General features: G+C 40.9%; 1 protein-coding gene across 3 annotated transcripts in view; it reads right to left on the bottom strand.

The window, feature by feature from the left end:
* The window catches only part of Osmr (oncostatin M receptor), a 61,096-nt gene that overhangs the window by 26,443 nt on the left and 17,082 nt on the right, over window positions 1-17,571 (bottom strand). For all 3 annotated transcript variants that reach the window (XM_037209407.1, XM_028875599.2, XM_028875600.2), the window contains exons 3-7: window positions 13,510-13,679; window positions 8,097-8,268; window positions 5,032-5,310; window positions 3,537-3,672; window positions 2,728-2,879 (exon numbers count right to left, since the gene is read on the bottom strand). In XM_037209407.1, coding sequence (XP_037065302.1) covers window positions 2,728-2,879; window positions 3,537-3,672; window positions 5,032-5,310; window positions 8,097-8,268; window positions 13,510-13,679 — 909 coding nt within the window. The remainder of the gene's footprint in view (window positions 1-2,727; window positions 2,880-3,536; window positions 3,673-5,031; window positions 5,311-8,096; window positions 8,269-13,509; window positions 13,680-17,571) is intronic.

The following is a 17,571-nucleotide window of genomic DNA, read 5'->3' as shown; positions in this document are numbered from 1 at the left end:
TTATAAAGGTAGGGTGAAAAATCAACAACACACAAAGGATGTCATCAGACACAGGGCACATGAAAAACCAAAAATTGGTTTTAAAAACAACCAAGATAGTTGAACTTCTAGCAAAATTGAACAATGAGACAAAGACACACACAAACTTAGAGTCACAGGAGTGAGTATGCATGACAGGTAGCTTCTTGAGCAACTGGGAAGTAAAAGGAATGATCTTCTAAAGTAAGAAGAATTCAAGATGAAGCGGCACATAGTGAAGACATGGCATACGGATAACTGGACCTTCTGAAGAACACTGTAGAAGGGGGCTAACAAGACTGTGCTTCGGCCTTTAATCTTCCCTAATGCTTATTGTCTGGCAATAGGACAGATCCTTGAGCAAATATGGGAAACTGTAACCCAAAGATCTTTCTTAAAAATGTTTTTCGGAACCACATGCTCAAAAAACATACCATGATACTGAAAGTATCAACCTATAACAGACAAACTCTCATACAATTGGTGGACTTTAAAGAAAAAAAAAACCTATGATAACTAGGCCAAAAGATCAAGTGTTTAATAATGGGAAAAGGCACATAGCAAGTGCCTTTGGACATTCATTTGTGTTCTTTATGTGAGTAGGGAGTGGAGCAATGGAATTCATTAAACTCAAGGGAGATAGCGTTAAGTGATTTTATACCCACTCAAGCTGACTTTTAAATACAAAGGTAAGAGTCCAACTTTGACATTCAAAGAGTCATGCGACTACTGTTCCATCAGCCATTTCTAAAGAAGCCCCTAGAGAGACAACTCAAATAACAAGCCTGTGTAGACAAACTTTGGCAAGAGAACTAATGGTGAACAGTATAATATAGTTATTCATAAGCTAAGACAATCCACCAATGTTTTTAAAAGGGAAAATAAAACATGCAAACATAACACTGCAAAATAAAAGGAGAGAAAAAACCAGAAAATAAAACATAAGCCAGTTTTAGAAATGGCTGGAGTGCTTATGATTTCTTTAAATGTTCAAGGAATATACACGAGAAAAATGTAAAGTTTTATGAACAAAGGCCTAAATAAATGTAAGAATTACCATGTTCCATGCATAGGAAGACTTAGTTATCACAAAGACACTGATGTATCCAAGTTACATTTGTAGATTCAATGTAAATCCAAAAATACCAGGAGAGATTTGCATGGAATTTGGTAAGTGAGTCCCAGGGTTTATATAGAAGAGTATAACAACTTAGAATGATAGGAATCCACCTGGAAAAGGGCAGCAAGAGACTTAGCTTCATCCAGACCCACTGCAACTGAAGTCCACGAAATTAGAGGGGTATTAGTATGAAAAGAGACAAGCTGCGCAGCTGCACTAGGAGTTTGTAACTCCAATACACTGTCGTAACAGGAGGGGTTGGCGTGTTAAATCAGTAGGGAAATAAGAGCTACTCAACAAACAGAAATGAACAAGTGGTTCTTCCAAAAACAAACAAACAAAAAAATCCTCAATGTTACATCCCAACTTTATTTGGTATATAAAAATCAGAGATTTAATTTTAAAAACACTTTAAAACTCATTAAAAAAAACTTATGAATGACTGCATTTCTGATTTTGACCTTGGAATGAGAAAGGATTTCTTTAAAGGATTTGGGTACAGTTTTCTATGTTAAAATTGAGATCTCTTGTTGTCAGTCGGCATGGATGAAATTAAGAACTACCAACTGGGTGAAGATATTGGCAGCCTAGGAACCAACAACAAAGGATCTGCATTAAGAATGTATGGAAAACTCTCACTAATGGGAAAACCATAACAACCCACAGGAGAATGAATGAATAATAGGAGCAAGCACATCATAAAAGAGAGAATGGATGTGTTTCCAGTACAGGCAGAGATTTTTTTAATTGGTAACCATCAAGAAATACCATTTTATGCCCAATTCAATTGGCAAAAATAAAAAAAGTGATCCAACAACATTAGGGATAATAAGTAAATCCATTGAATGGGAGTATAACTGGAAAACTACTTTGGAACACTGTTTGAGAGGTAAGCATTCAGGAAGACTATGTCACCACCAATTCCATTCTTAAGTACATACTAAAAAAGAAATGGAAAATCCTAATATTAATTAAAACACTACCCAAGTAAAACATGATACAACTTGCAAGCCATTGAAAGAGATGAATGAATAAAACAGTGTACATTTCCATGAAGTGCTACATAGTATAAAAGAGACTATATCAGTGTTCCCCAGTACAAGCACATCACGGCAACTTAGTATGATACAAAAAGTCACTACTAGATTGCTACAGATGGCTGAGATACAATAAGGCCCGGATCTTTAGAACAAATAGGAAATGAAAACATAAATCCACAATCTTACTCACAATTTAAAACAAGGGACCATTTTGGTAGAAGAACAGAGAGAGAGAGAGAGAGAGAGAGAGAGAGAGAGAGAGAGAGAGAGAGAGAGAGAGAGAGAGACACTGGAATAGACCATGAAATAAGTATATGTCAGGATGCTAGTTTTAAAGTTTGTTAGAGAGCTCATTGATACTTGAGATATGATCAAAAACAAGTGCTTGGGAATGCATGCATCCATGAGAGTAAGTGTGAACCAAGAAAAGTACAAAGATTCGCTTCACTTGGGCTGTGAACTAGGCCACCATCCACAGAGCGTTCACGGAGTCTCACTGTATAAAATGGTATGTGATGGCCATCACGGGCTTATTCGTCGCTGTCTCACCTCTGTGGGTCAGGTTGAAGATGATGTTGACACTTCTTTTCCTTAGCTTGTTTTCAGTTGTGAGTGTGAAGTTGTATGTCTCCTGTGACTCTTCAGTGATTTGCCAGGTATGCGAGTTCCTGTGGTTAGAAAGCTCATGTCTCCCAGAGAACCTTAAAAAACGGAACAAAACAAGACAGCACAGACAGGGTTTAAACACTTTCATCAAAGCAAATGTATCCTGATCTTTTGGAACTTTTAAGGCACGAATCCATTATTCTGTCACCAATGGATACCAATAATAAAAACATTTCAGTGAATTTTCTGAATGTGATGAAGGGTGGTATAGACATCAACTAATCTAGTTGAATATTCTTAATAATTTAGAAAAATGAGGGAAAGTCATATCAACAGATAAGACTATGATAATACAAAGATACACAATCAATTATTCTTATTTTTATTGTACATGTTCTTTCAGAGCACAGTAGGTTGAAGGCTCTATACCCCTGCACTAAAAGATTTTCTTGTGATTCCAGCAGGCAGTTGTGAAATAATTGTATACATTTTCTGCAATGTCTAGGTAAAGTTCTCCTTGTACTCCATGTGTTCTTTTGTGAAGCGGAGTTGGACATTTTCTAAAGACACTTTGACATATGCTTAACTCTGAAGGGTAGGAGAAAGAAGTACATCCAGAAGAAAGAAGACGCACTCAAGAGGATGTGTGTCTTCTCTAAGGGGGGCGGGGCGCTTCTCTAAGGGAGAATGACTTGTCACGTGATGATTAAACAAGAAAGAACCTGGAGATGATGTAACCAGAGTAGACTCACGATTCATATAAAGTGTAGTTTTGAGAAGCTTGTTGAGACCAAGCCAAAGCAGTGTCTACCCCAGGTTCCCACGAACATTTCAAAGTCTTAAAGTCTTGGGTTTCACAGGAAAAACTCTTGGGCTCCTCGAGTACTTCTGTCCGTACAAAGGAAAAGACAAAAGAGCTAATTAACCCCTTTCATTGAATGATAAGTCAAAAAGGAAGTTTTGCTTGGGGTCTTAAGTCATAGTCCCTCAAACCAAGAAGGGATCAGGAGGTAAACGTCAGCAGATCAATAGCCTCAGAGATGCACATTTCAGGGGCTTCCCATGTGAATCTTTCCCCATTCTGGGATATCTTGGGGATGGGTAGTCAATCTTATGCATGAGGTTGGCACCTATGTCTATATGAAATAGGTTTGGTGTTCCATTTTGAGTCTGTGGCTTGCATTACAGCCTAGGGATGTCAGCCAGACTATGAACTAGCTCAGTTCTGCAGTGGGGAGCAGAGAGTCCCAGGAAGGGCAAAGCTCCTTGAAGATGTGGGGCCACTTCTGTTCCCAGAGCCTACAGTAAGGGATTCATGACAGAGGCATCCAGGCCTGGAATTGCCTTCTTTGGCAGTAGAGAGTGATGTTTCAGATACCTTCCTGTGGTTTAGGGTGATGGAAACCAGAGGGCAGACATAGAAGGCCACAGCATAGGAACACTGCAGCCTACAGAAAAGTCAGCATGCTCCCACTCCACTGAAACAGGCCTAGGAATTAATTCTCCATCCAGTTAAGAACAGTATTGGCCACCATTGTTGAACTAATACATTGGGGCTAGAAGCCACTCATATTCATAGGTCCTGTAAACAAGCACTATGCTCGCTCACAGAAATGACCAAGAGGACAGGCCTAGCCAGGAGACAGGGTCAACATAGGACTTTGGACCTCTGTGAAAAACCCTTCTGTGGTTGGCTGGTCTACAGCACCACCCCCCTCTCCATGATTCTGACAGAATTCCAGCTCAGTTGAGTTGAGGGAAAGAATATTTTCTCAGTGGTCCAGGTCATATCCTGAAATTTCCCTCCTTTAATACTATTAGTTCTAAGAATAAAACTGTTAGCAATAAAGCAGGAGCAACAGGGAATCCTGGGAGTATTGCTTTGGGTATTATTTTCAAAACCTCTTTTGGAAGACTTGTGAAATCGAAGAAAACTAAAACCACATGTAAACATATTTCCTTGCTTCCTGGTACATGAGATCCAAGGTGTCTCATACGAAATGAGAAGAAAGGAGACCTAGCTCTTTAATACAGTGGTTCTTAACTTGTGGGTCACGACGCCCACAGGGGTCACATATCAGATATCCTACATGCCAGATATTTATATTACAACTCAAACCAGAAGCAAGATTACAATTATGAAGTAGCAAGGGAATAATTTTATAATTGGGGGTCACCACAACATGCAGAACTGTATCAAAGGGTTGCAGCTTTAGGAAGGTTGAGAACTGCTGGGCTAACACTTACTTGAGACAAAAAGAACAGTACCAAATGGTTTTTTAGTAGCGTTCATGGCTTCACAATTGATGTTTGTCCCTGTGTTGCTAAGGAACACAACATTATTCAACTTCATTAATGACACGTGTGAATCAAGCTGTTCTCCATGGATTGGCTCATCTTGCAACTTACAGGACACATTATAGAGATACTGCCCGTATACCAAACAGATGGTGACGTTGGAGCCTTCTTCCAACAGTTTGTTTTTAGGAAATATTGATAATGCATTAGGTTGAACTGAAACTTGTACTGCAAGACAAAAAGCCTTGGTTAGAGTCTTACTCAGATTTCAGGACAAATCCCCTCCCACTCCCTGTAGTTATTATAGTTTTATACTACCTTGTTGGGAAAATGGCAGCCTAAGCTTCCACATGATTCCCGGACCTTTTGGTGGGTCCAAACCAATCCTTTCCATATCACCTTTTGTCACACAGCCTCACTATCATCACTTCCGGCTATTGTGATGCTGCAATTGTCTGTAGCTGCTCTTTGTAGAGGCTCCATCATGCAGGAGGCACTACATGAAGCGTTCAGGTTCCTTATCTCAAGTCAGCCTCAGGACCTCTCAGCAGTGGGATCCGTAGGGAGTCTGAGCTGAGTTTGCTCAATTTGTCAGCAGTAAAACCATCTCCTAGGCCTCTGTGATTGTCAACTTGAGATTCAGAGTCCTAGGAGATGAGTCTCTGGCCATGTCTATGAGTGATCATATTGATTAAGGTAATCAAGATGAGAAGACCTTCTCACTGTGGGTGGCACCAGTCCCTGGCTAGGATCCTGAACTGTCTGAAAAGGAGAATGTGAGCTGAGCACTAGCGTTTCTGTTTCCTGATTGGGGGTGAGATGCAAGCCCCTATCAACCTGACCATCCATGCCATCGTGGACCGTGCCCCTGACTTGAGAGCCAAAGCAATCTCTCCCTTGAGTTGCCTAAACACAAACTAAAACTTGCCCGGCTCCAGAGTCATGTGTCTCTCCATCATACCGAGTCATGTCTCCTGCCCCTTCCCAGGGATGCTGCTCATTCAACTTCCATCTCCTTCTGGTCCAGTCTTTCTCTCTGTGTGACCTCTGATATATCAAAATCCTGAAGACTCTCCCTTTTTGAAGGAACTTCCTCCACCCTGCCACCTTCTCCAGTGTCTGCTTCTTGGTGGCCTTCTAGAAGCTTCCCCCTAACTGCCACTCAGGCTTTACTACCTCACCTTTATCTTCAGCCTGATGTAGCCTGGCTGGTCACCTATCAGGACACTAGATATTGCTGACACTGGCCTTACCTGTGCCAAGTGCCATGTGCATAGCTCTTCTGAAGGCTTTCAAGACCTCTAGATGAATCTACTGAACAAGCTCTCCGAGGATCAGGATTTTCATTTATTCTTGTATACATTTTACAGTTACAGTCTTAAGAAGTCTAGTCTATTTTACCAAAGTTGTTTATGACACATTTACTTCTTTTTCTCTTGCTGTTGTTTGCTTGTTCTGAGATGGGATTGCAATATATACTCTTGGCCAGCCTTGAACTCGGCTATATAGTACATTCAATTTATACAATGAATTTATATTAACCTCGGACTTGTCTACTGAGCACTGATTATGTGATAACAAGCATGGCTTTTTTAAAAACTATTTTTCTACATTTCCAGTTTCTTTCTGCATATATACATATCTTTCACCAGTAAGATATAGTTGTAAGTACAAGGCTTATGTAAGTTCTTTACCTTCCCTGGACCTCATTTTCTGTATCTGTGAAGTAGGAATAAAAATAAAGCCTATTTTTTTAGGATTAATGTGATGGCTAAACCAGTGTCTAGTGTTTAAAACATTAGAATGTCTACTTAATTTTATTACTGTCAATGTATGCATTAAGTAAGCTATTCCTGGGCTAATAGGTTGCTAGTTTCAGTTAATAAACTTGCATCGATGCTTGGCAAAGGAATGGTTACATTAATAGAATTTCATATAATATGTCTGGACATATAGTGAGGAATAAAAATACTATTGCTGTAGATCTGACCTGTAGCCAAGTAGAACATGAGAAGCTATGACAAAGCCCACTCTAAATTTCACCTACAACAATGCTCAATGATTAAAATTAAAGGATAGTTAAAGTTATTTGTCCACAATTCCACACTGTAATGAAAAGCTGCTTTCCTTGTCCCTGTATTGCTCCCGGCCTCTAAATTGAGAATTGGTGAACCACAGCCCATGAGCCAAGTCAAGCCTGTTTTGTAAATAAGGTTTTATTGACACACAGCTGCCTTCATTTGTTTACACATTGTCTAAGGCTGCTTTCTGAAGACATAGTACCATAGTCTCATAAGAAATTGTTGGGCCCTTTACAGAAACATTCCCAATACCTGTTCTATATATATATATTTGCTGTGGATATCACTCTGTATAAATAAACACTGATTGGCCAGTAGCCAGACAGGAAGTATAGACAGGACTAACAGAGAAGAGAATTGAGGGAACAGAAAGGAGAGGGGAAGACTGCCTGGAGCCGCCGCCAGGACAAGGAAGATATAAGGTACCAATAAGCCACAAGCCACGTGACAAAGTATAGATCAATAAAAATGGGCTAAATATAAGAGTAAGAGCTAGACAATGATAGGCCAGAGCTAATGGCCAAACAGTTTAAATAATGTAAGAGTCTGTGTGTTTATTTTATAAGTGGGTGGGACTTGGTGAGAGCTGGAGAGAAATTCTCCAGCTACATATTTGTGCTGCTTTAATAAAAACACATACACAACTTTAGAGTAAACATATTTTTGCATATTTGGAAAATGAATACAAAATTATCTGACTCACATAATTAAATCAAAGAAGGTATTCAGGGGTAAAACTTCAGACATCTAGATCTCCATGGGGAATTTCAAAACCACTTTTTAGTTCTCTTTTGACCAAATGAAAATAATGCCAGTGTTACCTCAGAGGCTTTCAAAGGGAACGGACTATCCTTCAGTTGACTACTAATCCCTGAGTTATACTAAATCTGATTATTCCGTGACCACTTCATTTGTAACCATTTCACTTCTTACCACTAACTTCTTTCCAGGAACTCCAGTTGCTCCAGGAACTCTGGGGAGGGTACTTGGCATCATTTACCATAGCCCTTATTCTTAGGAAATGTGTTACACATTCCAAGGGGATCTCAGACTTCCAGTTCCAATGCAGAACTTGGTTCCACTTCACAGTGGTGTTGTAATTCTCCTAAAAATGAAGGAAATGTTTGGAGATACACAGTCATTACATCCTGGAAACAGGTCAACCTGAATCATTCTAAAGTACAAACTTCTACCCGACTTTGACTCCACCACGATGCTAAGTCCCATGGCTCCCTTGCTCTGATGTCTTTGCATCGGCAGCTATGGCCTCCTGACTCCTCAATCCCTGTGACTGTCACATTCCCTGGGGGCCCATATAGATCAAGTGAGTGAAAAGAGGTCATTCAAGCCTTGAACCAAAGATCTGAGACAGATATTCATCCATGCTGGATTACTTAGACTCTGCTAAGAAATTCTAGAAATCTAATTAATTGAATGGTCCTTTTAGAAGTAAGCTGTGTCTACTGGTATTTTAAAATATTCATTTTAGCCAGGGTTAGATCAGACTAAATAAATTTGGGCAAACATGGCAATCTTCCATGGCATCCTGGGAATACCAACATCTCTAGAAGTGGCTATTGTTTTTCTCTCGTCTTTTCAGATGTGGTGGCCAGATGGACCACATTCCTCCACCAAACCTCCTCTGTCAGAGTCATTGACCCTAGAGACACCAAATAGCATTCCTCACACTACTCTTTGAGGCCCCTACTCAAGATGAATTGATCTTTCTAAGACATTGGCATCTCTAGCCTCAAATTTGATTAACTTCAATGGTGCCCTGACATCTTTCTCTACCTTTCAAGGCTTCCACAGTCTGGTTTCCACTAATCTGCAGGATCTCTCTCTGGACCCACTAGTCTACCCAACACTTTTGCCGGTGTTCCAGCATCTCAGTGTCTGCTCATGAGGCATTGCTGGCTTAGTGTCCTCCACTTCACTCTGCGTTATTGAAGTCCAGGTAATACTCCATCTCGAGACTTCATGAAGCCTTCAGTGTTGAAGATGGAACCCCGTGCTTTGCACATGGTTAGTGAGAACTCCCCTGAGCTACACCTCAGGTTCCTATGAGATTTCCTCTGCTCTTTCCTTCAAGTTCTTCCCATCTCCAACCATTCTACCTGTGACTCTGGTATGGACCCAAGAGAGCAGAGACCGTGTTTCCTTCTTCTTTGGATAGCTTCAGGAAGTCACTTTCTTTAGTGTGCCCCTCCAGAATCCCTGCCCTGTCCCCAAGTCTGTGCTGGATAATTTTATGTCAACTTGACACAAGCTAGAGTCATCTAAAAAGAGGGAACCTCAACTGAGCGCCATAAGATCAGGCTATAGACAAGCCTGCAGGGAGTTTTCTTAATTGGTGGTTAATGCAGGAGGGTCCAACCTGTTATGGGTGGTACCATCCCTGGTCTGGTGGGCATGGTCCTGGGTTCAATAAGAAATAAGGCTGAGCAAACCATAGGAAACAAGCCACTAAGCTGAACTCCTCCATGGTCTCTATATCAGCTCCTGCCTCTAGGTTCCTGCCCTGTGTGAGTTCCTGTTCTGACTTCCTTTGATGATAAACAGTTAACTGTTTATGGATGGGTAGCAAACAAAAACAAACAAACAAAGAAACAAACAAAACCCTTTCCTCCCTAAGTTGCTTTTGGTCACAGTGTTTTCATCACAGCAATAGAAACCCTAGCTAAGACACATTCCTTACAGCACCTTGAGTTTCCTGGGGAGGCTAATGTGAGTGTGACCCATGCATGTACTTTAGTACAAATGACAAGTCCTCAGTATATGGAGCCCAGCAGTCGCATGTCACACTTGTAGGCAACAACTCTTCACCCTGCTCAGATCACCAATCTTAAATCACGGAAACAACAGATACACACAGCTGTGGAACAAGAACACTGTGGTCCACCCAGGTACATTTAATTGTGGGCCTCCTTACTACTCCATATAGAACAGAAGTTTTTTTAAAAGTGCTCATATTTTATATCAGCTTATTATTTTGCTTTATTCTTGGATCACAAACCATCTTTCTGTCTGCCTGTTTTGATGTCCTGACTCAGGTAGCTTTCATTATTGAATGAAGAGCCTTAAGACATTACATTTGAATATTGTTAAATACCAAGTAAACACTAGACAACAAAAGAAAAAAGAACACTGAAGTAGACAATGATGGTGAACTCACTATGCTGTCAAACAGGCCACGCAGTTGGGGTTCCCCTGTGAATCTCCCCAGATCCACCCATTCCTGCCCTGGTAGTCCCCTGCAGCCAACGCTCACATCTCGCCACACCCCTTTATCTTACTGCTCTCGGGGTAAATGCATCTGATTGTTCTCCCCGTAGCCCTGGGTGGTCTTGCCCTGCACCTGCCTGCCCCAACCTGTCTGCCTGTGCTCTGAGCCCACACACTGTATCCTGCCTTCAAATTTGGTAGCTACCCCACACCCTTCTCTCAAGGCCTCTGATGGCTCCCATTGGGTTTTCCAAGAGATCTCGGTCCCACCTTTCATGCTAAATTAACTCCAACTCCTCTTTCATACACTGGCTCAAAGAATCTTTCACTCAAATTGTGGGAGAAAATTAGGCCTAGTCCCAACATTCACAAGTGACCCTTATCCCCTACACACACTTAGAACATCCCATTTGTGTGCTCAGCTTTTAAATCCCCACACTTTGCACACCCACAGTCCAACATTCTAAGCTAATTTAGTCACTTGATTAATATGCAGTAGGTCATATTTCCCTAGACACTGAATTTGATCTAACCTCAATTTATGCTCTGCAGTCTTTATAGCCTTGTCAATGAAGAAGATTAACTTTGAGTATGTCAGTCAAATAAGTGATTTTAAAAAATGTGATAAATTTGATTTTTTAAGTCATTGAAGTGGAAATTTGAATATAGCCCTTGCAGACACCAGTAGGTCACAGAACTGGCATACACACTGGCATAGAAATACATCTGAGGTCAATGACTCATTGCCGAGGCATGAATCCTATCCCTAGATGATTCACGCCCCTGGCATCTTTCCAAGCTAGAGCTGCTATTCTGCTTCTCTTGCTGTTAACAAAAGAGTACAGAAAATGTCCTAGAGGAAAGAGCAAAGCTTGGCCCCGGGCAGCATCATGTAGTGTGGTTGTCAGCAGGGCTCTGCGTGGCCAGCATTGTCAGGGAGGGGTCCTATTCTAGCTATGAGCACCTAGGTCAATGTGCGTTTCTCCTGGCTTGTTAGAAGTACAGTGAATGATGAAATTGTATGCTGTCTCCCTCAGCATAAGTGGTGATGGGGTTCCTGGCTTGCACTACAAGGAACTGTCCAAGCAAAGAAGAATTTCCAGAAGGAAGTGTGTTCTCTCCCTTAATGGAAGGAAGATCTCATGTCTCTCCTCAACTTCAGGTACAAGAAGAGTCAGACAAGGGTGTCTCCTAGCCATAGCATGTGCCCATCTTCCCTGTCTGGCCATGGAGGTGAAGAATGAGGATATTCCGCTGCCTCTCTCTGACTGAACTGCAAACAAGTATCTGTGCGTTGGTTGTTGTCATGGCTGTACTGAGGCTGGAGCTACATGTTTTGAGTTCAATGAAATAAATGGTTGGTGTAATCATCCACCCTTGGGGATCTTAACCCCTCATCAATTACAGAAATGATTTCCACATGCTGCTTTCCCATTCAAAGAGATGACATTCCGTGACTCTAATAGGGAATTGAATTTAAGAAAACAAAGAATGGGATCCGCTTGTTCCATGACTAACACTACTTGCTTTTCCTGACATGAGAACTGATAAGAATTGTCTTTTGGAGAACTACAGAATAGGATTCCCTTGTTCTACACTAATGCTATTTTGTTATGGTGATAAGTATTAATGCTCCAAATTCCCCCTAGTACTTCTCCTGATCTTAGGACCTTTGTTGAATGTTTCCCTAGGCCCAAACCACCACCGATACCCATCACAATCCCAACAATCAGGTTTCCTAGTGTAAGGTGGAACAATGGGAAACTGTGCTGACGATGGGAAATGGACAGCTAATTATCACACATATCTGTTACTAAGGTGATGTCACACATTCAACAGCTACCACTGTGGGAGACTGCCCTTTAGAGAGACAGCCAAGCAACAGACCTGCTATAAACCCTAATGGACTTAGTCAGATTTTAGTTACCTCAGGCCGCTTGCTCAGACCTCATATGTGGTAACGGATATGGAAAAGAACTGAAGACATTAGTGACAGTCTTAACTGGAAGGACAGACATTCTTGATGCCTAAGAGAGAAGGGGGACCTCAATGGGGCTGATGGGTCCTCATCTCAGTTCTCTGTATTCTTTGCCTCCAGAAGATTTCTAAAGTGTCTTGATAAACTGTCCTGAGACATCTCATAACATTATCTAATCCTGGGTGATACTGTCGGACACAGTAGACACATCCATTACCCAAAATCAAGATGAGTGAAAATATACCCCAAATGAGTCAAAGCAGAAAAAAAGTTGAGGGTTTTCTTTCATTTGGTTTGATGCAAGGGCTCATGTAGTCAAAGTTGGCCTTGAACTTTTTCTGTAGCACAGGGTGTCTTGAACTCCTGATCCTCCTGCCTCCACCTCTTAAGACGGACTTAATCAATTAATCTATGTATTAGCAAACCCACATTCCAGGGAACAGAAGACACTAAGTTATTGTCCATTGCAGTCCATGGGAATGTCTGTGTTGGCCAGATAGTAAATGCCGGGACTTGCTTCTCTGTGTACTCACACAGGGCAAGTAAAGGACACATAAGAGTCTTTATTGTTTTAATAAGTCATTCTATCTTATTGAGGACAACCCAACTTTCCTGGGTGATCCTGGGTAGACAGAGGAGAAAGAGTGAGATAACTCATCTGCAGGGAACATGCAGACCCAAGTGTCTACAAGGACAGACCCTGTGACTGTCTTAGGGCAAACAGCAGAACACGGAAAACTTTCTTAATAAATCCATCAAACCCAATGGGCCATATTACTTGGGTTTAACTCAGCAGTTCTCAACCTGGGGGTCGCGATCCTTTCACAGGGGTCATCTAAGACTATCAGAAAACACCGATATTTACATTACAATTCACAACAGTATCAACATTTCAGTCAAGAAGCAGCAACAAAAATAACTTTAGGGTAGGGGTCACTACAACATGAGGAACTTTATTAAAGGGTCACAGCTTTAGGAAGGTTGAGAACCACTGTCCTAACTGAAAACACAGGGATGCAATTATTTAGGAAACCTGTATTAAGAGGGAAATGTTCTGGAATAATAAGATTTCTTGAATGGTATAAAAAACATATCATGGCACAGAAAAAGAATTTTTAAAATATTAAGTCAAAAAATACTTACCACCCAGATGATGTTGGATGTTTTAACTCTACTGATCTCTATCTGAAATGTCATTTTTAATTCTTGATGAGTAAGATTTGGAACAGTCCATTGTAAAGTTACTTGCTGAAGTTTAGACTGAATAGAGACAGCAAGTATCTCAGGCGTCAACTGGAAAGGCTCACCCAGGACTGAAAGACCAAAAACAGGTAAAACTCTCAAGGGGGCATGATTGAATAGCCACACATCTAATAGAGAGACTGTTCACTGTGTTCACGGGGAAGCTTTGGAAAGTATGTTTGCATGTGCATCCCATCACCAGATACTGAGAGGATCTGGGAAGGAGTTAGAAGTTACATCAGCAAAGGAAGAAATTAAGACCCTTTAATTAAGAAATTAATGAAGCAGAAAACTTGCTCGGCAATGCAGAGCTTATTAATAAGCTGGCCAAAACCTGCATAAAATGTCTTTCCTGGGTAATCTAACTGATTTTAATTCATAATGGAGAGAAAGAGATTTTATCCCTAAAGGTCTCATATTCTAAAATTTAAAAATAAAAATCAGTTTTTTTGGAAATTCAAGGTTCCATGGCTTATTAGAAGATCTGAAAGTAGAAGCATATCATATATAGAGACATGGTTCCCTGTATTTCAATGTGCTGAGCTTAAATACCTCCATCAAGAATTCGCTGAACTCTCTGGATGAGACAGCAATAATTATAGGCACTTAATGTGAACTATTAATTGGACAATAACTAATAAATAAAGGCACAACAAAACACTTGTGACAAGGTGCCCCAATCAGAGAAGAAGCCTAATTGGAGAGACACAACAAAATCATAGAAATAATGGAGTTTGCAATCTTAGAGCAACGAGCAGTGTTGAGTCTGTAGAAGAACAGGAATTCAAACATGAACGGATTTGTGCAGGTCATTGACCCCTAGGAGTGTCCAGTGTCCCTCAGGCTGTCTTTAAACCCTAAATACCGTCACAACCATAGCTTGCACACAGAAGCATCAACTATGATACACTCTGCTACAGGGGAGAGTATGGGCCTGGGCCCACTTGGGTTACTGCCAATTCCAGAGAATAAATTGCTGACTGCCACTCAAGAGAGGGAAACACCATATGGAATTGAAAGGAATTGTGTATTGCTAGTTCGGCTCTTCCAACTGTTGGGCCGAGGGGGTCTGAAGTAAACTGGGGATGTTACAAAGGTTTTGAAAAGATAAAGACTCCCTTCATAAATTCAGGTGGTGTCTGCTGAACCATCTATAACAGACATCTGCTTCTTGGCATTCATTTTCCTAGTTTTTATGAAATTGGTGATCCCAGAGCTTCTTGTAGCACATTTAAAAGGCAAGAAAGTGTCTAAGGGAGGAGTAGCTTGGTAACAAAATACACACTTAGCATGAATAGAGCCTTAGTTCAGTTCCCCTCCAAACTCTCCCCTCCACTAAAGCAAGGGAGTATCTTCCTAATAAAAATGTTGCCGGGCAGTGGTGGCGCACACCTTTAATCCCAGCACTCGGGAGGCAGAGCCAGGCGGATCTCTGTGAGTTCGAGGCCAGCCTGGGCTACCAAGTGAGTTCCAGGAAAGGCGCAAAGCTACACAGAAAAACCCTGTCTCGGAAAAAAAAAAAATGTTAGCAATCGGCAAAATATGAAGGTTCCCCAAATCGCTGAGCATAAGATAATTTTTATTATAGATAAGGAAATTGAAGCTCTGTGAGATTAAATCACTTACAAAAGCTCTGTGAAACTTAAACAGAGATCTCCCTGACATGTGTCCCCCTTTGTTACACTGTTTCATGACATGGGAAGATAGAATTGGTCATCTGACCCATGCTCTCCATGGGATGGAATGCCTGAGAAGTATGCTTCATGGCCTCAGCAGCATCCAGGATACAGCCTGGAGAGTCAAGATGGAGCCACAAAAGCTGAAGCGAGAATGAAGTGCTTTCATGTGACTTTTCCACAGTGGGGGACTTCACATCCAGATAAGGCATTGTCCTCAGATGGCAGGAGACTGCAGATATAGATTCTTTGGAAGTAAGACTAATAAGAACACCCATAAAATGAAAACAGCCATTGACAGGTTACCCATCCTGCGTGACATTTTCACAGATACACTGTGGGAAGGATGGATGTGCTCATTGCGGGCACCTCAACTTTGGATTTGGCAGTGGGTCCTTTCATATAACATGAAAAGCATGAGTAACAATAGGAAAGACAGATAAGCTAAACTTCAGCAAAATTAAAATTTGTCTATTTAAGTGTTGCAAAGAAGATAAAGACTGAAAAATGGGGGAAATATTTGTAAGTTGTGTGTTAGATAACTTTCTAGTATTCCCACTATATAAAGAACTCTTACAAATTCACAACAGAAAAGCAACACAGTTAAAAATGGATGTATGACTTGGAGGACATTTCTCCATATAAAATAAGCAAGTGGCCAAAAAAGCAACATGAAAAGATGCTCATTATCCCTAATCATTAAGAAAGGAAGATCAAACCCAGGTTGGCATGTCAAATGAGATTCCACTGCACACTCTCAGGGAAGGTTTCAGTAATAGTAAAAAGCATGGGAATAGCACACATGGGCAAGGTGTGGAGAAATTTGCAGTTCTTGTACACTTCAGGTGGAATGTAAAATGGCCTGTCACTGTTGGAAACATTTTGGTAATTTTTCAGAAAGTTACAGTAGAATATAGTGCGACCCATAATCCTATTTCCTAGGTCTTTATCCTGCCTACATCCTAAATTAAACCAGGGATTCAAATAGATATTTGCCAAAGAATGTTTGGAATAGCCCCATTTACAATCATCAGAGGGTAGAAACAACTCAGAGTCATCAATGGATGACATTCACATTGAATGTTGTGATTTCTACATACAGAGGACTATTTGTCAGTGGTAAAAAGGAATAGCGTGCTGATCCATCCTACAAATTAGTTAGAACTCAAAAATATGAGAAGTAAAAGAATCCAGACACAGAGTTACATATTGTATGGTTTTACTTATGTGAAATATTCAGAATAGGTAAACCCACAGAAACAGTAAGTGGTCTGGTAGTTGCCAGCATGGGGAGCGAAGAATCAGGAACTATTGCATAATAGATATCAATGTTTTCAGCAGCCAGAGACTGTGTTTCTGGAGTTGTTAGGTTGTCTGGGCCCTGGCAGCATTAAAAAGCAAGGCTCTACCATTCATCCTCAGTAGGTCAACTAAATATGTGAATAATAGTGTACAGCAGAGAAAGCAGACTTATTTAGTTTGTCTACACTGGGAAGAGAAACAAAGAGGCCCAGTGACTCTCTAAGTCTATCTTGAAATGAGGTACAGGTTTAAATAGAAGGCAGGAGGCATGCATCATCATAATCCAGCAATCCCAGTCAAAGTCTGGTCCTGTCCATCACTGTCTCAGCCCCAGTCTGTTATGGAATATTACTTCAACTATGTAAAGATGCATTACATTTGTTTATGCCATGGAATATTACTTTAACTGTGTAAAAGTGTGTTACATTTGTTTCTGCTGCACTTCTTTGACGATGTAAGGATGTGTGTTTAATTATGTAAAGATGTATTGCATGTGTTTCACCTTGCCTGCCTAAAGTATCTGATAGGTCTAATAAAAAGCTGAATGGCCAATAGCTAGGCAGGAGAGGGATAGGTGGGGCTGACAGGTAGAGAGAATAAATAGGAGGAATCTTGACTTGAGAGAAGAAGAAGAGGAGGAGGAGGAGGAGGAAGAGGAAGAAGGAAGAAGGAAGAGGAAGGAAGAAGGAAGGAGGAGGAGGAAGAGGAGGAGGAGGAGGAAGAGAATGATGGAGAAAGAGAGGGACATGCCTGGCAGCTGCCACACAGATAGACATGAGAAGCAGTGAAAATAAGATATACAGAAAGAAAGAAAGAAAGTTAGAAAGCCACTAGGCAAAAGGCAGATAAAGAGAAACAGGTTAATTTAAGTTAAAGAAAAAACGCTAGTCAGAAACAAGCCTAAGCTAGGCCAAACATTCATAACTAATACTGTCTGTGTGTCATTATTTAGGGGGTGGTTGGTGGCCCAAAAGAAAAAGCCTGG

Source organism: Peromyscus leucopus, chromosome 11 (assembly GCF_004664715.2).
Source record: "Peromyscus leucopus breed LL Stock chromosome 11, UCI_PerLeu_2.1, whole genome shotgun sequence".
In the NCBI taxonomy this organism is placed as follows: domain Eukaryota; kingdom Metazoa; phylum Chordata; class Mammalia; order Rodentia; family Cricetidae; genus Peromyscus; species Peromyscus leucopus.
The sequence above is the reverse complement of the archived record's forward strand: the minus strand, read 5'-3'. Positions and strand labels throughout refer to the sequence as shown.